Raw genomic sequence first — 21,652 nt, 5'->3', positions numbered from 1 at the left:
TCATACAAGGACTGGTGCTGTATTATAAGAGAGAGAGAGAGAGAGAGAGAGAGACTAAAGATGCTACGAGCAAAGGCAATGCAACAAATAAACCTGCTTTAACATGTATTTATAGACGGGGCAAGTACGAAGAAATTCATGGAGCATGATGAGATGCCAAAAGAAAACAAGGAATATGAAATTGGCTTCAATGCAAGATTTCTTCTTCTTACATAAATTCCACCCCAAACATACATACAGACGATCTTTCTACGCAGGAGAGAGCTGTGAAAGATGATCTGGCTTCGCATCTAGATTTACAAAGCATCTCTGTTCTGCATCCATTACTGTGTGTGTAAACCTTCTGGTATTGAAAATAGAACTTTATTTAAACAAAAAACAACCCCCTATTTGTGAAAGCAAAATGTCAACTGAGAAATGCTTAATGCATTGGACATACATACAATTCTATTTGTAAATTCAAATTTATTCTCCGCGGTAAACCTTTGAATTTCTGCAGGTTTAATTTTAGATGCCTTTTGGAATCTTAAGCAGAAATGTATTGAAGTTAAGATGCTCATCTTCTGTTAGTCCTTATCATTGTTCACTAATGACAACGCTGGCCAAATTTAATGAGTTATATGCAAATAATTTTATTTTTTGATGCAATGACTTGATAATGCAAACCCCAAATAATTACTGGCAGTGTATTAGCTGCTGCATGGACTAAAATCAAAATCTTGCCAATCATTTTCAGAGTAGGAGGCAACGTGTTTTGTTCAAGAACATCCCCTATGCCCTCAATGCATGCACCAAGTGTGCTTCCGGCATTATAAGGTTTAATCATCTGCCATTGGTTTCTGATGGAAAAGGATTGTTTGATATTTTTTATTTCCAAATGGCATAGCCTTCTGCTTTTCTGCAGCTATTGAAGTTTTGTTAAACTCATCAAGAAGATTCAAATTTATGTTGGAGCTCATAATCTGACATCTGAAAGGGAAATTTATTCTGATGGAAAGACAAGGTAGAATTTTTAAGAAAGAAGATGTTCAAGATTACATGTCCTTGAAACCACAATAAAATTGTTCTAGGCATATGATGTTTAAGCCTGGTTTGCAGAACGCTTGGGACCCTTGTTGCTGCACTTCACTTGAACGGCCAGATTCTTGGTCAAATTCGGACAGTTGTCTTTCTTTCCGTTAAAAAGCCCTTTGTCCATTGGAATATCACAGCTAGTTTTTCCCAAGCAATGCTGCTCAAATTCAAGCAGAAATCTCATTAGTCTCCTAGCAGGCAGCAATAGCCTTGGCTGGCAGAAGAAAAAGAACAAGGAAACAATAAATTATGCAAGGGGAAAGAAGAGAAGAGAATTACCTGCTCAACAACTTGCTTGGAAATAGGTGAATCACAAGTTCCAACAGCGAAGTTTCCACAGGTACCCGAAGGATCACCAAAGCTTGCAAACTGCACGGCAACAATCTTCTTCTTGTTTGGACACTTTAAGCGAGCTGCTGGTTTTGCATCATCCGCAACAGGTGTGAATTTTTTATTCTTCCTTTCCCAGGATCTCACATTTGGTGGATGATATTCAGTCACGTAGCTACAGATGGTATCTCTATTGACAGTTAGGATCTCAATCTTCTCAGGGCTTGCTTTCTCCTCCTCCAATATAACCATAAGGTTGTTTGTTGGTTTTAAGTAAGATCTTGGGATGTGATATCTGATTTTACAAGCAAGAAATTTTAGTCAATCTCTTTATTTGCTTCGTACTTAAGGAAATTTTTCTGTGCGTGACTAAGAAATATTGCTTTACTTACTCTGATTGAGTAGGCTCTCCAAGAGGGGAGATGTAATTCATCCAGTAACGACCGATGCTCTTGCCATTGATCCAAATCATACCCTTCTTCATACCGGTCATCCGGACAGCAACAGGGGATTTTCCTTCAGGAGCATCAAAGCGAGTCTGCAACAAGAAAATATGATGCCTAAATGAATACCAAGAATTAAACAAGTTTGTTGCCAGGTGATACCTCACTGAGAAATTTAAAGATTGGTGGCTACGGAAAATGATATCCCAGCATTACCTTGTACCAAGTAACAGGAGGTCCGTCCTTATTGACTTTGGTCCATGTTACCTTCTTCCCCCCTTCCTTTGTGAACACTTTAGCTGTCTCTCCCGACAAGGCAACCTACAAATTAGGATCACACGATTCACATTAGGCTTTTGCTATCATTGAAGTGTTATTCTTTGATGAATACAAAGCTCATCCATACCTGATGTCCCCAACCATTGGATGACAGATCAAGTGTTCCAGTGTTCAAACCTAGGATTGAGACACCGCGAGGTCCAGCGTACCTATGCTCCATGTAGGCTCCGCTATCCTTCATTGACAAAGAAGAGCTTGCATAAGTTTCACGTCCAAAATTCAATCCCAAATTCTGAAGATCTGTTAGTTATGACGTATGATAGCTACTTACTGGGAGTCCAACTAGAGAGCCCAAGAGTGTAACAAAATTAATCCCAGGCTTCAACTTCACAGAATGCTGGAGGACAAAGCTCTTCTCAATTTGGCTCCCATGTGCAGAACCTGAAAACATTTAGCACAGTTACCTCAAGAAAATCCTGTTACTAAACATGTTCCAAAGCTATAATAATAAGAATGTGTAAGTTGCAATTACCTATAAATTCCCCATTTATAAAAGCAACCATTGCATGGCCAAGACTTGCAACTCTTAAAACTGGATTGATATCTTTTCGTGCTGACAGGTCATTACGATCCACATTTATGCTGGGACGAGAATTTACAGAGACATGTCAGATTTTGGTTTCAGTGGAAGCACTAGGTAACACCTGTTAGGATTCATCAATTTCATGATGGATAGACTAAAAATGAGCTTATATACTCACGTCGTGGTGAACCAAGCGTAGTCGGTTTTATCTTTAGTTAAGTTATAAAGTTCTCTTGGGATCCTGGAATCTACTAGAAGGTTAGATGGAATGGTTTCTGAAAACATCTTCCATTCAAGTTTTCCGTCTGTTTTTCTTGATTTCACAAAGTTTCTTGAATTATGTTGTGACACAACCTGTTTTGCATGAAAGAAAAAGAAGGGATCACTTAGCGGCTGTGCAGCAATCAATCTGTTTCAGGAGTAACTTCTATAGTTCTAAACTCTAAGCAATTATCAACGGAGACAAAGAGATCATGAATTACCGTCATGGTATTATAAACGACAGTCTTGCAATCTGGGAGGATGCTGATGGATTTGGCTGGAAGGTAATACTTCTTACCCCTGAATGTAACAGTTTCTGGATCTTTCGTGTTGTTGTTAGCCAAGAAAGCGGCGCAATCGTTGGTTCCAGGTTGCTCAAAGAACCGAGCCTGTAAAGTAAGACAGCTCAAGTAAACCAAATTTACTTTGGATCTGGACCATCTTTTTCTTAAGTGCTTGCAAGGAGAACTCTGGAATGGAGGTCAAATCTCTCGTAGATGCTTAGTTGCTTACCTCTACATCAGCAGATAACCTTTGAACATTAGGGGTACCCCATAGAAGAGCCTTCTTGCATAGATTTAGAGCCCTATGAAGGTCCTTGAGGTGACCCCATTTTGGTTCCCTCTGCAAACCTGCAAGAAGTGGAAACAAAAGGCCAATGAGTTCTTTGAAGGATCTTTGCTTCTGACAGCATCATAGATTAAGATGTTAAACCTTACCATATTCATCAAGAGGAGCTTCATCATAGTAGCGGGTTGTTACAAATGAGGCAGCAGTTCTATCAAAGTTTGTCCCACCATGGTACTGCAAACACACAGTGACTAAAATGTTTCACAGAGAAAAAGAAATTCTCTTATGGAAGAATCTCAGAGATTTCAGCTTTCTCCTTACCATGTAGTAGTTGACCAGACTACCATTCTTTGAAAACCAACGAGCAACTGAAAATGCAGTATCTTCTGCTGATCTTTGAGATGGGGGATCTCCAAAAACTCTAAACCTGTTACCACATAACATTTATTGGAATGCTGTTAGCATCATTGCTTCATTTGCTGTTCTATCTTGTTCTTTCAATTCTTTCCTTTCTCTTATTTAGGCTTTAAATGTTGTTTTGCATATCCTATTAATGCATGTGAATGGCTCAGTGCTAATCATCAAGGTCTATACTCACTGAGCAGTCCAGTTCTCAGTCCATAGAGATGGTTTGTCAGGACTATTGGGGCCTGTGAAGGTATCTCCGCAGTGCCTTCCATTGCACGTATTGATCTGCACAGTAAAGCATGAATATTTCATTATAATTTGCAGATCAGTCCTCTTAGATTACAAAAGTTAATTCATGAAAACTTGTTAGCTTACCACTGGACCAGGAGCATCCTTCTGCTTGCACATGACCCATGGGACTCCTGTTTTCAGCCCCAGAGCCATATTTCCTGCCCACTGAACATAGCTAACTCCCAAGTTTCTATATGCAAGTTGGACAGTGTTGTACTCATTTTCAATCTGCATTAAAATATAAGAAAAAGAAAAAGAAAAAGAAATGGATGAGATGTTCAATGGTAAAGAAATGAAAGATATGCGAGCTGGGATTATTAGAGTGGAAATAAACCTGAGCCAAGATGATGGGACCTCCTTGTGATGCAAACAATTTCTCTTCTTTCATCTTGTTGATGATCATTGTAACGAATCTCTCCATATGAAGCTGCAAATTTTGAAACTTCTTGTCAAATGCTGTGCTTAATTATTTCACAGAACTTCTTTTTATACAAAGTGGGTGATGCTATTACCTTGAAGGGTGCGTTGTCTGAACGGAATATGATGTCTGGAATCTCTCTCAACCAATATGGAAGCCCTCTAAGAGATCAAATTGAAAACAGGGTGTAAGATAGATACACATATAATGGTGTATGTAGCAAAATAAAATATGCAATGATCAGAAGAAGAAAACAAGGAGTTGACTCATACCCATGGTTCCATTCAGCCTGGATGAAGGGTCCAAGCCTGATGGTTGCAGACATACCATTCTCCCCAATTGTCTTGATGAACTTCACCAAGTCATATGATCCTTCAAAATTAAACTACAACGACAAAAATGAATCAAAATTAGCCTAACCAATGCTAATTGCAGACAGAGGAACATTCAGTCCAAGATATCGATCACAAAACTGATCTTTTACCTTGCCCTGCTCAGGCTCGTGAATATTCCAAAAGACGTAAGTTTGGATTACATTCAAACCTCCACGCTTAGCCTTCTGGATTAGTTCTGGCCACATCTAAACCATAATTCAACACAAATACAGTTAGTTAGTCCTACGTTTCCTTTTGCAAGGGAAAAAATATAAGAAAAAGATGTCGAATAAGCTTAGTAGCAAAGAAAAGTATTCTTACTTCAGGAGTACTGCGAGGATAGTGAATGGAGCCAGAGAAGAGAAGCTCTCTTTTGCCATTAATGATCAACGACCTCCCATCATAAGTCACACCCTTTTTTTTATCTCCATGAGCAATGACCGACGTAAGCAGCAAGGAAAGAAGTGAAGCAATCAAAAGAACATGGCATTTTACCGCCATCTTTACCTCTCTTAAAGAACCAAAACTCAAAAAAAAAAGAAAAAAAAGAATGGAGAGCGCGCAGTTGTTTTTCCCTCTTTTATGAGCCAATCTTAAGGGCAGATACTCCTCTTCGGTTTCGAAGGAGGAGGAACCCGGCAGCTGACAATGAAGGTACTTGCCAACGCCAAAGATATAGAGAGCAATGAAACGTTAAAAGAGGGTCAAGGAGCAAAATTCGGAGAATGGTGTTTTTATAGGTTGCTTTTTTAAGGTATTTGTCGTGGCTGGCTTGCGTCGAGAGTTTCATGTTTCCGTTTCCTATTCTGAGGATGGTTCGAAACGGTTAGTGACCACATGATCTTACCGTGACAGATTTTTGAATCTGGCGGGTCAAGTCCACCTCATGGCTCATTGAACTTCGAAGAATTAGGTTTGACTACTAAATTTATGATGCCCTCGAGCTATAGAAGAAAACTCACATTTCAATCAAGTATAGAAGAAAGTTAAAATTGGGTGTAAATAAATATTCTCCTCAAATTATTATTATTTAGTAAGAGAATCTATAAAACAATATTTTTTTTCAAGCATAATGATTTATTTCAAACTTGTATAGATGAGAGATTTAAAATATTATTTAAAAATTTCTCATTTTTAAAATAATAAAATAAAATTTAGTTTTTTCAACCCTTTACCATTAAAACAACACTAAATAAATCCAAGCAATTAATTATTAAAATATTACTCTCAAGGAGCTGGTTAACCACTTTATTGATTTTTTTAATCTAAATAGCTCAAAAATAACATATATATATATATATTATTTTAAAGGTATTTGAAAGTGTGTTATGTATTGTTTTTCAAAGTGTTTTTTGTTTGGATAATTTTTTTTAATTTTAACATATTAAAATAATCTAGAAATATTTTTTTTTTATTCTAAAGCAATTCATTCACAACTCTTTAAAAATATTTTCAATTTCATAATGGATTGCAAATAATGGATTGCAAGCACTAAGTTTAGGGAATAGATCCATCGACAGACTTAGGAGCCAGTTAATGGTCATGCAAAGAGCATTTATAGAAACTCAAACCGTGCTAAGCCCAGGCCTAGAACCCAAAAAACCCAATAACAAGATTCAACTTCAAGTACAAGGCAGGATTATTTCATGGGCCTGTGTCGGCTATATAAATTTAATAGAATTAGTTTCCTTTCAGTTTTTTTATTTCTCTGGAACAATACATGCTGCTTCTCAGCTGCGTCTAGAAGGTAATGCATGGCTACATGTCCCGCAACTGACTTTGTCAGGGTATGAAAAATATGAAATGATGAGCCTGAAGCTCAACCGTACACTCTCTTCTCTCTGTGTTCTAACTAATTTCCCTTTCATTGTTGCTCATCTTGAGTTTTTTTTACACCGTTTGCACTCCTGAAGAACCTCCAGATTGGTGTTGTTAATATTCAACCCGCAACAAAAACCAGTTAAGGTTTCAATATTTTTCAATACCCTATAAAGAAAGATTGAAACTTTTAATCTTTGTTTGCTTGTTTTGTTGAGATTCAATGTGGGTTTCTCTTAATTTAGTCTAATATGCAGGATTTCTGCGTTATTGTGTGTATATAATGAGTCTTTGATTTTGGCTTTGTTTGCTAGAATTTTGATAAGGGTATCTCTTTGTTTTTCTGAAATTGGCAGCGTTTTGTGTGTGCTGGTTTGTTATTGTACATAGGGTTAGTAGGTTTTTTTAATTCTCTAGTGGGATAGTTAATTTCTGATAAAATTCAATCAGGGTATTTTAGTTTCGACCTTGTTTTGCCAAGTTTTGCTCTGTGCTTCTCTCATTTTGTTTTTGGGGCTGTTGATGTTTTTTTTCTCCTTAATAGTGTTAATATTTCATGAGAACTCATTGTGGGGTATCTCTTGATATGTGTTTATTGTGAAGGATGTTAATTCAATGATGGTTCGCCTAGGCAAAAAGAGCAGGCTGTTTTGTCAATGTTTAGAGATGCTGTTCAAGATTGTCTGGATAATGACCCAAAACCAGTGGACAAAGCTGTAAAAAAAATGAAAAAAAATTAAATGTATCAAAAATTGAATGCTGATTTATCAATGGTTTCCACCACAATTCCCCTCAAGCTTCTACTGCTTAAAGTTTTGAGGTAAAAGTCACAGCAAGCTGTTTTCGAGCCGGTGAGATAACTGGGCAATTAGAGTTTGGAACCTTTTAGCTCTATAATGTGATAGATCTAGAAAGATTATTTTTACTTCAAGTTTCTTTGTTTTCTGAAAAATATAAGGTGAATTTCTTTTTATCATTTCAATTTCTTTCTTAAGATCAAAGAAAGAGTTGAAAATACTAATCATGGCAATTCAATTGTCTATGCTAGCATTCATTTTCACCATTATCAAGCAAGGAGGTTTTTATCTATATTAATGATGTCTTAAAAAATCTAAGTTATTTAGAATAAGGTTTATGTTTTGGTTAATTGGTTAATTTTTTGGTTATAAAAATTTGATCTATTCTTCTTTTAAGGTGGCTAGTATCTAATACCTGCAAAAAGATTTTTTTTTTTTGTGAATTTAAAGACCCTCTGATGGTTAAGTCAATGAATTTTTAAGAAAAAATATAATAATATTATGAAAAAATGCTCTGGAAATAAATATGCAATAAAGAATGGAGATTCCGAATCCTTTGTTCCAATGATTCATCATTTATTTATAGCCTATAAGTCTCTTTATGAAGAAGAGGGGCTAAAATGTAATTTTTACTTGATAGTATTAATGAAAAAAATATCTTTGATATATGTATTAATATTGATAAAAATATCATTGACATATGTATCAATAAGGGAAAATATCCATGACATATATATTAATGTTGATGGAAATATGGTGGGTTCTTAGATGACTTTATACACCTCGTAGGTGTAAAAAGAGTAGGATCCAAAATGAAGTTGTGTCTAAGAAAGGTGGGTCTTTCTCTTGGTTGTGCCCAAAGGGGGTGGGTTCTTTTCCTTGGCTATGCTCAAGGGAGGGCAGGTCTTTCTCTTGGCTAAGATCAAGGGAGGAGGGTCCTTCCATTGGCTAATAAATTTGGGTTCATTAGCAGCCCCCAAGTCTTTGTGATATTTATATTTAAAGACTTGTAAAAGTACTTGGCATGATGATTTTTTTATGAGAAGCGGGGTGAAAACCTCGAGTAAAATACTAGAGAGCTTGTGTATATGAGTGTGCACCATTTTTGAAAAAGGAACCTCTAAATAAGTAGAGGTAAACCGTGGGGAAACCTATATTTAGAAAATGTTTCTAATAGGAAAAAAAAACCCATGGAGGAAGAGCCTATACTTAGATAATTTCTAAATGGCTGAGAGGAACTCAAGGAGGGTGAGCAATACTTAGAAAATATTCTAAGAGGCTTGGGGAAACCCAAGAAAGGTGAGCTATATGTAATTGGGTATGAGTTTGCTACAACTAGATGGAGATCTTCCCCATAAAGATTACGTAAATGACATAGCAAATGCTTTTATGAACCATTGTGACATATTAATGTCCAAAAGAGGGCCTGGTTGCACTTGACCATAATAACGGTTAAAAAAGACAATAACTTTTGATTTGACTATTGGATTGCACTTAAAATTTTACAGGACATTTTAGAGGTTGTTTTTTTTTTTATAATAGCCAACTGTAGAATCTTTACTTATAAAAAAAATCTTGCAATGAGGCCTTGGTTTAGGTAGTTTTTATGATTTTTCTTATATTTTTGGATTTTTTGCTATTTTCATAAAATAAACTTGCAAATTTAAAGCTCACATTTGCAGTCCCTTTCACCTATAAAATAATTATGTGTTTTTTTTGTTGATTTTTATGAGTTTTAGTCCCCGTGTAGAGTTCTTATTTGGGTTCAATGCCCACACTTACCAAAGCTTTTTTGGGTCCAACATCCACACTTAACAAAATGTCTTTGAGTCCATTGCCTATACTTAATAAAACATTTTTGGTTCCAACGCCCATACTTAATAAAGCATTTTTTGGTACGGGTGGTGGATGATCTAACCTTAGCTGGATTTATGAGGGCTCTGTCTTTTTAGAAATAAGGAGAGATGCCATCTGCATATGACCACCCATTAGTTTGGGTTATTAGTTCTGGACCGTTAAGAAATCTCCTGTTAGGAAGTGGTGTCGAGTGGTTTTAATTTTGGTCCACAGAAGGCCTCATAAGCATTGTTCCTAAGAAAATAGAAGAGGCTTATTACTTCTAAAGTAATGTGTTATCGCACTAGAGAGAGTAAACTCATCTCATTTTTAAAAGATTTAATGGGGAGAGTGTATCCATCCTCGTTGCTGTTGCAATGTCCGTCCCATTCTTGGAGAAAAGTGTGATCGCATTAAGGAAAACATGTCAATCCCTTCTAAGATAAATTATACCATAGCATTAGGGAGACATCGTTACTTTCAAAATAAATATGTTATCGCATTAGGGAGTGTAAATTCATCCCATTTTAGGAAGATTTTATGGGGAGAGCGTATCCATCCCCATTACTGATGCAACGCCCGTCCCATTCTTAGAGAAAGGTGTGATAGCACTAGAGAGATGTTAAGGAGAGTAAATTCATCTCATCTTTAAAAGATTTTGAGATCTGGAGAGTAGAAAGCATTTGTTATTTTGAAAAAAAAATTCATATACAAGAAACTTACATTTCTAGTTATTAACCATAATACATTTTTATCCCGCTTTGGGGCCCAAAAAAAGAGAGGGAATTGCGTTTCTCCGATGAAGGTTTTTTGGGTAGTGTCAAAAGGACTTTTCCCAGATAAACATAATTCCTTCAGTTATTGTGAAAATATGACTAACAAAAAAGAAGGTAACCTCTTTACTTAGGGATCATTTACCCTGTCAGGTCTGCAAGTTTGGCAGGAGTCCTTGATTAACAATAACTCTTGAAGCTGCATGGATTGAACCAAAACTCTTTTGGTAGCCATTGAAGGCTTTCTAAAACTTTGAAGTTCCAACTCCGACAGTGATTAAGGATGATAATGGCAATGAAACCATTGGTTTGCAATAACTCCTAAAGTTACATGGTTTGCACCAACATCCCGTGGGTATTGTTGAAAATCTTCCAAAATTTCAAGGCTTCAAATTTGATTATAATTAGGAATGATAATGGCCTAGCTCTTGGAGGAACGATTAATAATTTTTTGATCATTTTCTCATAGATGACTGATAAGTGCAAAATATACATTTATTTTTATTCCTTTTACACTATGATTTTTAATGCATTTTGAACTTATTTGAGTTGATTGGAAGTTATTTTTATAAGTTTAGCATGCATAAGAGACTTTGTGAATTAATCGTTAAAAGATAAGAAATTCTGCATTTTACGTTTTGGATCTAGCTTCTTGTAACAGGTCTTTTGCCAAGTTAGAGTTCCGGAATGAGAATGTGGGCTTAATCTAAGTTGAAGTAAACATGTCAAGCTTTCTAGGAAGGTATTATGGGCAAAACTCCGATCTCATTTGGACCTTGAATCAGACTTGCAAACTCGGGCCAAAATCCTTCTCGCAGTAAGATTCTTTGCTTTCATACTAGATATTCAATCAAGAATATCTTGAGCTTTTGATATTGCAATCAAGTGATTCAAAATCCTAAATTCATCTACACATCCAGTACTACAAATTTCATGAGGGACTTCAAGTCAGATAAAATCTTTTTGAAGGATATAATTTAGACGCAATCTAGTTGGTCGACATGGGTCCCCTGATCTGATTTAGAAACTAATAGTGTCGAGCATCCCAATACGGCTGGGAGTTTGACATAAAAATGATGGGACTTAAAACTTAAGAAAGGTGCATATCAAGCCTTTAACATGTCATGAATGAAAGAATATAGTTGTGATGGTTGGATATTGTAAGAAACTAAGTCAAAATCAAAGTCTAAATTGCAATAAAGTTGGTATTACAACATAATTATAATAGTAGCATAATCAATTTTCAACACAGATTTTGAGAGATTTATCCAACCTTAAAGACCAGATAAAGGAACAAATTTAGCATCATGAGGACTCCTAATTAGCCTAAGAATTATGTAGAAATTCAGCAGCAAAAAAAGAGGATAAATAAATCAGAACACAGCTGAAAAAGGACCCGAAAAAAATTCCTTTCTTCTCTACTTTTGTTAATTTTCCAGCAACTATGAACTAAACTCCTAAATTCGGTTCAAAAGGGATACAGACCATCTCCATTAACACGTTATGAAAAGTAACATTATCATTGTAATTCTTTCAGATTCAAGTATTTATTTTTTCTTATTCAAAACTATGCTATTGATTGTTATTCAAGCTTATTAAGTTGTTTTAAGATGGCATGCATGCTTTCTAGTTTCTTTCAATCCATAATTGTTTTTTGGGACTAGAGTAAGAAGCAAAAGAATTAATTTGATTGTTGCAACTCTCATCTTGATTTATTAGGGAAGAATAAACTAAGTTAAAATTGTCAAGCTTTTGAATGTTTGCTTAGAATAAATGCACAGATTTTATTCCTAAGACTACTGTCGAGTGAATGAAAATTGCTTTCAATATTACACTCGCCCGATGGTTAGAAATTGATTAGAGAGCTTTTCCTAATTAATGTACTCATAATCTCATCGATTTTCTTCAGCTTTAAGGGATATCGAATTTATTTGCTTGTCGCGAAAAATATTTATTTTACTTCAATAATCAACAGATTTATAGGAATGGATGTGTGGATCATTGAACTGATTTAACGACATATCAATTTATTATTTTCAGAATTATTGTTTCTTGATTTTTTCATTCAAATCCCCAATTCTTTCTCATTTTAGTATATTGTAGGAAAATTAAATGAAATTTCCCTTGGGTTTGACCTGGTTTTCACTATCATATTACAAATTTATTTTGTTTGTGATAGTTAAGTCAGAATTATATTTTGGTGGTTCCGACGACCAACCAATGATGCCAATTGATGATGTCCTAGAAAATCCAAGCTGTTTAGGGGGTAAGACTTATGTTTTGAATAATTGATTAATCTATCTTGGTTTTGAAAATTTGATCCATTCTCCTATTGAGGTAACTTGTGTATACTTGTAAAAATGTTATTTTTTGTGAATTTAAGGATTTTTTTATAGTTAAGTTGCTAACTTTTTTAGAGAAAATACAATAATATTACATAAAGATACTCTAGAAATAAATATGCAATAAAGAGTAGAGATTCTGAACCCTTTGTTCTAAGAATTCATCTTTCATTTATAGTCAATAAGTCTCTTTATGGAGATGAGGGGCTAAAATATAATTTTGCCTTGATAGTATTAATGAGAGAAAATATTTCTGACATATGTATTAATAAAGAAAAAAATATCTCTAATATATATATATATATATATATATATATATATATATATTAATGTTAATAAGAATATGGTGGGTCTTCAGATAACTTTTATATATCTAATGAGTGTAGAGAAAATATGATCCAAAACGTAGTTGTGTCCAAAAAAAATAGATTATTTTCTTGGCCGAGTCCTAGGAAGATGAGTCTTTTTTATTATTATTGATACTAAGAGAGGTGTTTTGAGGAGTATTTTGGGCTTTGATAACATATAATCTTCGGTTAACACAAATGGTGGTAGTATTTCTTCAATCCTAAATCCCTTGGACCATCCATTGGAGGCTATTAAACGAGTTGTTTTACCATTAAGCCACTATCATTTCCGACTATGATTTTATATTCATTTTGAAGAATAAGCGTCGACATATCGTAATTTTATAGTATTGACTATTGATGAGAACAACAAGAAATTGGTGGGAAGCTGATATGGAGGGATCGTAGCATCTCTGGATTGGATGTTGAATTGAGAAAGTAACTCGAGGATAGGGTTGGCCATTCATGCACATGGAGTAGCTGCCAACCGTCCCCTGTGTTGGCCAAATTAATTCCTTGCCATTAATATTTTTAGTTTGCCTGATCAGGAGTTTATTGATATTTCTACTACCTATAATCTTGTAAACTAAAGTTAACAGGGACTAATTAGAACCTATGTTTGAGCTGCAGAACTTTAGCGGGTTAAGATCTAGCTAACGTTACTGTCTTATTAGGCAGATAATACAATGTTCTAAGGTCTGGACAAATTGTTAGGTGATGATTAACGACTCACGAAAGCAACATTGCACGAAAACAGATTGACTGAGAGGGTGAGTTGGTGCTTGCATATGTAAGCCTAAGAAAATGAAGGATTCTTGCTCTGGCAATTGAGATTTTGAGTTGTTTGCACTTCATTTTCCGTTAGATTTTCATGATATCTGCTCATCAATCACATGCTGGCTTGATTTTTTCTATACATACAGGCCAAAGGGCTTCTATCTTTTAAACTATTGCTGGCGGGCTACATCCAAAAGGGACCTCAACATTTGCCAGATCCCAATACAAAATTGCTCGTTGACATGTAAAAATTTGATGACACAAAAACCTACTAGGATTAGGTGGGTCAATGGACCCTTAGCCAATAACCTACCTTTATTCCCATGGAGGATTGAGGTGGTTAGAGAGTTATTGAGTGAGATAGGTCAGGACTCAGGATACATGGTCGATGAACGTTGGACAATGCTAACCATTCCAAGTTGCAGGTTCAACCATGTCTCGTTTCAATTCATGAATGGCTTCCCCTATTTTTGTGATACCTTAGTGGCTCCCCTTGAAAACCAAGGACTCGACCATCCCTACCTATTCATCTTATTAACCTATCAAGTGTCAAATTGCTTCCAATTGAAGGCAATCTTACCAACCCAATCTATCTCTAGAAGTAACATCGTTCAAATCTAGCAATTTTTCACCCTTCTGGTAGGCTGTGGCTTCTTCTTCGTCCTTTTTTCATTTTTTTAATGGTCATCTGGTATTTTTGAGCCACCGAAACTAAATTGAGTATAATTCAAAGCACATAAATTCTAGAAACCTAACATATCAAACATGTTAAGAAAAGAAGTTTGTACTTGCTTAAAAGATACATACAACATGATAATTTGTTTCTAAGATATGTATGTGATGATGTCCCAAGTAATTCAAATATGAGATATTTTATTTGATGTTTGGATACTTAAATGTTCATCTTAATATTTTTTTTCCATAGCCCAATAAGTACATAATTGATTGTAAAAATCCTGTACCTGCAAAATAGTTTTTTTAAGTGGGATTTCGGGATACTTCGATAATAAAATCAGTAATTTTAAATAAAGATTATAATAAATGAAAAAAAAGCTTTAGTTTCAAAGAACAAAAGTATTTGTTCTTGTTTTTATATAATAAATACTCTAAGAGTTAAGTTATAAATGCTTTGAGAGTAAAAAAAATGAACCTTTTACCTGGATGGTTCATGAAGTATTTATAATCCTTGAACTTGTTTTGATGGAGTAGAGAGACTGGAGAGTCATTTGATCCTAATGATATTAATATGAAATAAAAATCTCTAACATATCATTAATGAGAGAAATATATACTTTATAGATTATTATTGAGATGAAAATATGATATGTTTTTAGAAGACTTTTTATGCACCTATAAATGTAAAGAAATAACTATCATGTTAATAGTCTTAAGATAGAACTCAGACCAATTGGGTCTGGCAAGTAACTAAGATTAAGGAAAATAGGCCTGGAAATTTATTAAACACATGTTGTCTTGTCTTGGGTTAACTCATGTATGTTAGGTTTGATAAATTGTTGAATCCATGATGTCTTGGATTCAGAATATGGCTAAACCCAAGCATATTAGGTATGACAAGTTGCCTATACCCCCAATGTCATATTTATAATAGCTTGAACTTGACACATGACTAAATTTAAGGATATTAATTCTAGCAAAATGCTATAAGCAAAACATTTTAAATTCTTTTAAAAGTATAAAAACATTGAGTAAAAAAGAATGAATCATCAATTTGTAATTGTCTTGTCGATGTGAAATTTTTGAATTCTGATTAAAAATCGAAAGCTTGAAAATGGTTTTCTGTAGAACTTGTTGGTCGCAACACATAGATCGGTATTAATTTCTATTTTCTTTGAGTACATTTCAAACTTGGCATGGATTCCCATAGAAGCTGCGTGGCACTTCAGACATGTCTAGAAAAAGGGGACATGTATTGACTTCTAGAAAATTTTAATTGAGAAAATTGAAAGTGAGGAAGACATTTTACAATGAAACAAACTAATTAATACCTTTTTTTATTGCGAAGTCTGCACTTTGAAATAGAAGAGAGGCTTTATTAAAAAACTTTATGACACTTGTCTCAATTTATATATAAAAAAGCTCAACCTTCTCTTTGATGAATCATGAATGAACACCTCAGAAGAAAATAAAAAGAACCATTTCTAGAAATTGCCCAGGTGTTCTCTTTTGAGCTTGCGCTTGCACTTGTATTTAAATCTATGACTTAAAGCATTTAATTTTTTTTTTATGTTTTTGGAATATTTTGATATGTTAATAACAAAAATATTTTTAAAAAATAAAAAAATATTATTTTAATGCATTACCAAGCTAAAAATATTTTTAAAAGTAATCACTATCACATTTTCAAACACCTTTTAAATATGTGTTTTCATTGCTCTATAACTAGCCAATTACTTGATGTTACGTAGGTTGTTCGTGCTTTTTGTAGTTTTGTATTTTTATTTAAAAAAATTAAACATCTTCTTGAAATATTATAACAAACAATAATCATTTCTAAAACAATATAATATTATCCAAAACTAATGTGATTGTATTTGCTAAAAAGTTGGTAAGGTTTTACTATAATAATCATATAATACATAATCTTTCACTAATTAATACATATATTCTTTTTTTTTTCCTCGCTTGATTTAAATTTATTAATTTATATTTTTTTTTGCATTTATGGTATTTCATCTTTTTGGGTTTATTTAGGTTTCTTCTACTTTGATTTCACAACCAACTCCACTATCAATTTTTTTTTAGGGTTGAAATCACTTTTTCTTTGTAATTGAGAGATCATTGTCTTCATTTTTTTCAAGTCTTTCTATTCACAAATACTTGGTGGCGAGTAATTCACGTAACCCTCCCTCCCTTGTAATTGTTGAAATCCATTACAATATGGTTCACATGCATGCTACCTCATTTATATTATTCTTTCAATTTGACACCACTATCCCATTTATATTATTAACTTAGATAGTTCGTGCAAGCCCTTTTTTTTTGTTTGACATAAAAAAATATCAAGATAATATAAATGTTTTTTTTTTTTTAAAAAAAATGAGATTTTGATAATTAACTTGAAAGGATTTAATAAGCTTGACTAATTTGATAATATGATTAAAAAATAAAATATCGATAACAAATATAACAAAAAAAAGCAACACCGATTCAATGTAAAAGATGAACGCTTGCTAATATTATAAAAATATATCTTTATAATATTCCTAAAACATCTCAATGATCTTATTTGTTAACAAAGTAAAAATTAAATAAGAACGGGAAGATTGCATAGAAAGAAAGAAAAATAAATAACAATTCTCAATAAATAAAATGATGAACGATGAAATTGAAAAGAAAATAATTTTTTTAAAAAAAGAAATTGACCCGAGTCTGTCCGAGTCAGCACACCAAATCTATAACCTAGCCGTGAGACTGAGATAACACCATGAAAAGCAAATTGAATAAAATTACGAAGCTTAATTCTCAAACTAACTTAATATTGACAAGTGAAAAAACAATTAAAAGCAATGAAAAAAAGACTCGGGTCAACCCTGGTAAACCTGTTGAATCTATGACTCGAGACATGATTACAAATAACTCCATAGAAAAAAAAAAGTTGAATAACGAATACTAATTTCTAATGAACCCAATGATGAGGACTAAAATTATATATATTAAAAAAGGACCTGAAAATGATCGAATCCAACCCGATCTAATCTTCGAAACTCATGACACGAATTGTCGATACACGACGTCGGGCGACGGCTCCCGCTTTTTTTGTTTTTAACAAAAAGGGTTTTTTTTTTATTGGGGGAAACAAAGATTTTATTGGAGTCGCCATCTAGTAATTTGAGGGAACTAGAAATCCTAAATTAGACACTGGTCCCAGAGATTCGGGTACGGGATTAGTTATGATTAAGGGAAGGTAGACACCACCCTTAAAACATCCTTTCAATAGAAAGGTTACCCTTACTTGTGTGTTTTCTATTTGATTCACAATGCGATTATATTTTGGGCTTATTTGTAAAATTTTTTAATGATTAAAGTCGGTCCCTAAAAATAGGAGACACATTAAAAATGACATCAGTCCCTAAAAATTAGGAGACTCGTCTAAAATATTGACGTTTGTCCCTAAAAAGGAGAATTACGTCTGGGTTACCAAAAGAAATAATGGATATAATCCATTATATTTTGGGTTTATTGGTAATTTGCCTTTTTTAAAATGATTAACGTCGGTCCCTAAAAATAGGAGACGCGTTAAAAATGACATCAGTCCCTAAAAATTAGGAGACTTGTCTAAAATATGACGTTTCAACCCTAAAAAGGAGAATTACGTCTGGATTACCAGAAGAAATAATGGAAATAATCCATATTTGATATTTACATTTTTGACATCGGTCCTTTTAAAAAAAGAGACGTGTCGACAAATAATATTCGTTTATAAAAATAAATTTTATTTTGATATTATTGAGAAATGGATATAACCATATTCGAGAATTGAGCTTTGGATCCACGAACAATAATATGATAAAATGGGTACGGGAACCACGTTGTTTTTTATATTTTTTTGTTTTATTGTTTTTTACATGCAAGAAAATTTATATACAAAATAAAAAAATGTTAGAAATCTCAAAAAATTTACCTGAGTATCACTGTATAGGTAAAAGACTGAAATACCCTCGAAATTCTCGGAAAATTACGAAAATGCCACTTGCGGCGCGTGTGACTCAAGCGCGGCTACTGTGGGCGGCGGCGAAATTTCCCGGCGAGATTTCTGTCCAAACGACGGTCGATCCTGGTAGATCTGAGGACGAGGATTCTGATGGCGGTGGTATCGTCGGTCGTTGATGGCTGACGAAGGAGAATCGACGACTTGAAGCTTCGGTGGCCGCCGACAATCGCGGCCTTTTTCCGGCAAGATGAGGCGGATAAAACGCTGAAAACCACCGGGGTTTTTCTTTACAGCAGGGGATAAAACTTTCTGTGGTGGTGCGGAGGCAGGAGGCGGCCGGAAAGTGGAGATCGGATGAGAGAGAGAGCGTCGCCGGCGAGAGGAGAGAGGGAGTCTGAGGAGTGCTACGGTGTGAACGCGCGCATGGTGCAACGGTGCAGCTGACGGCTGTGAACCGTTGGATCGAAGTTGAACTGATCCTACGGCTGTTATTGGCTGGATCTGCAGGTTGATCGGACGGTCTGGATGATCAGAGGTTTGATCTGGTGTGTCGCGGTGTACCGAAAGCTCGGTACACCGTGTGACGTGGCGCCACCGGATCTAAAGGAGAATTGTTTTAAGGGCTGAGATTGATTTGGGTTTTAATTTGGTGTGGTAAGCTCTATTGTACCTTATTAAATCAACGGTTCAGATCTAAACACTATAGATCTAACGGTTAGGATATATTTGGTATTTTTCAAATTGTTTTTTTTGAAAATCAATATCCTACTCGCATGAAGAAATAGTGAAAAAAACGTGAATAGTAAGATTCTTTTTTTTTTTTTCTTTTCTCCTTTCTTTTTTTTTCCTCTCCCCTCTGTCGAACTACCACTGGCATTTATAGCCACAGGAGACATGCAAATCTTCAAATATTATTTTTTAAATCACCGTTTGCTTTATCATTTGTTTAATCGCCGTTTGCTTTCGGCGCAACGCGTTGCGCCGTTTGACAATTTATTTTATTATTATTATTTATTTTATTTTTTTTATTATGTATAATACTACATATTTATATAGGTAAAATTAAAAAAACTCTATTTAGTATTAGAAAAAACCTGATTCAACCACTAAAAATCCATTTTAATGACCGAAAATTATTTTAAACACCGGGAAAAAACTTTTGATGGGTATCAACCCAGTGAACCGGGTTTTAGTCGAAAATGATGGTTTTTAACCCGAAACAGCTCGAAACTCATTTTTTACTCTGGTCGACATGGTTTGACCCGTATTGACCCGGTGGACTCGGTTTTGGTCAAAAATGACGGTTTTGACCCGAAACGGCTCGAAACTCATTTTTTACCCTGATCGACATGGTTTGACCCGTATTGACCCGGTGGACTCGGTTTTGACCAAAAATGACGGTTTTGACCCGAAACGGTCTGAAACTCATTTTTTACCCTGGTCGTCATGGTTTGACCTGTAATGACCCGGTGCACTCGGTTTTGACCAAAAATGACGGTTTTGACCCGAAACGGTCCGAAACTCATTTTTTACCCTGGTCGACATGGTTTGACTCGTATTGACCCGGTGGACTCGGTTTTGATGAAAAGATGCGGTTGACTCGAGAAAAGTATATTTTTGAATTTTTAAACTTTTTTCTTAATTTTTTTGGATTTTTATAAATAATAATAGAAATAAAATAACATTCGAGAAAATCTTGGTGGATCCAAAATTGGGTTACAACACGAATCATGAGGCAGAGTTACAACATAAAAGACAAGCTTAAAAAAATAATAATGTCAACCAAAAAAATAATCAGGGATAAAATTGAAAAAACAAATTCAACAAAAAAAAGAATCAGAAAGAAAAAATATAGATTATAAAAGAATGAGGACCAAATCTGACAAAAAAAAATTAAATTAAATAATAAAGGATGAAATTTAAAAATAATTTCGATTAAGATAAGAAAAATACAAATAACAATGAGAACCAAATTTGATATAAATATAAAATGTCAAGGGATAAGATTGAAAAAAAAATCAATAAAGGATTTAAAACCAAATACATTGCAATCAAAAGAATGAGGATCTAATTTGATTCAGTAAACAAATAACCAGACTTTCTTGTTTTTTTGCAATACCCAATGTGTTTTTTCGAGGAGGGGAGGGAAGAAAAAACATGTGGTCAGAGCTTAATAGCCAATCATGTGGTGGCTTGCTTCTCACTACTGTGATGGGGGTAGAGAGACGCACCGAACATTGCCCTGGAAAACGATGTTCAAAATTTTAAGGGTCTGTTCACGCCACTCGAAAGGTGCAGGTGATGCCAACTTGCTAGCATGTATGAGGCATGTGCCAACCAATATTTTATTTAAATTGTATTTTATATATTAAAATATCTAATTACCCCTAACCCCACATGAAAATAACAAAAAAAAAACCAAAATAAAATGATGGAAGTGCCTTTGCATCTAAGGCTAAGAAAGTTTAATTTCAAGGGGCATTTAAGTCATTGTACCATAAAAAAAGCCTGAAAAGCCCTTAAATCTAAGCAGGATGTTTTTTTTTCTTTTAAAGGTGATTTAATAATTATATCGTGCAACAAAGATGTAAAAAAACTGATTAACCCCTTTAATTTTTTTAATGACTAATGGGTCCCCATGGAAAAGACTTTTCTACTCCTAAGATCAAGTTCACTGAATTTGCCTTCTAAAAGTAAAATGGTAGTTTTTTTGTGCAAATTCACAGTGAAATGTGAGACCCTCCACAATGATTTAATTTTATAGTTTGTTACTTAATTGAATGGGGGTAGATTTGTCTTTTTTATTTTTTTAAAGCACAATAAAATTACTCATTTACCCTTAAAAACAAAAGTTTTAGAACTAACATCATAGGGCCTTTTAATCATTTCATTTTTTAACAGTAAAATGATTTTATTACCCCCTAAAAATTAAAAATTTTAAAGCTTGCATCCAAGGTCTTTTTCATATTTTTATTATTACTTTTTTATTATTATGAAGTTGATTGAAGGCAATTTAGTTTTTTAATAAACATAAAATAATATTTTAATGTAAAAGTTGTTGGCATATAGGAGGTGAGGCGCCATACCTTTCTAGTAGCGCTTTTCGATAGCCAAAATATTCCTTTATTCGTGTTGCTGGAATTTTCATGGCACCATCTTCCTATTGGGGCAGTGCATAACAACTTAGGTGACATGATTTGTTACTGGTGACACTTACATTTTTCTCTCTTTTATCTCTCTCTAAAAAATTGCGTTGATC

The 21,652-nt window shown here is 34.2% G+C and overlaps 1 protein-coding gene across 1 annotated transcript; it reads right to left on the bottom strand.

The window, feature by feature from the left end:
* Positions 1-963: 963 nt before the first annotated feature.
* Positions 964-5,237, bottom strand: LOC133700020 (beta-galactosidase 13-like). Its single transcript, XM_062123574.1, has 18 exons — positions 5,142-5,237; positions 4,930-5,042; positions 4,752-4,818; positions 4,574-4,666; positions 4,324-4,467; positions 4,139-4,233; positions 3,862-3,967; positions 3,690-3,774; positions 3,484-3,602; positions 3,192-3,359; positions 2,888-3,063; positions 2,659-2,768; positions 2,458-2,567; positions 2,254-2,361; positions 2,064-2,168; positions 1,797-1,942; positions 1,354-1,699; positions 964-1,231 (listed from the first exon to the last, which is right to left on the bottom strand). The coding sequence occupies exons 1-18, from the start codon at positions 5,235-5,237 to the stop codon at positions 1,082-1,084; spliced, it is 2,337 nt and encodes a 778-aa protein (XP_061979558.1). The 3' UTR covers positions 964-1,081.
* Between the last annotated feature and the right edge of the window lie 16,415 nt (positions 5,238-21,652).

The sequence above is a fragment of the Populus nigra genome, chromosome 7 (assembly GCF_951802175.1).
Source record: "Populus nigra chromosome 7, ddPopNigr1.1, whole genome shotgun sequence".
NCBI classification, from domain to species: domain Eukaryota; kingdom Viridiplantae; phylum Streptophyta; class Magnoliopsida; order Malpighiales; family Salicaceae; genus Populus; species Populus nigra.
Note: the sequence above shows the minus strand (reverse complement) of the source record. Positions and strands in the feature narration are given on the sequence as shown.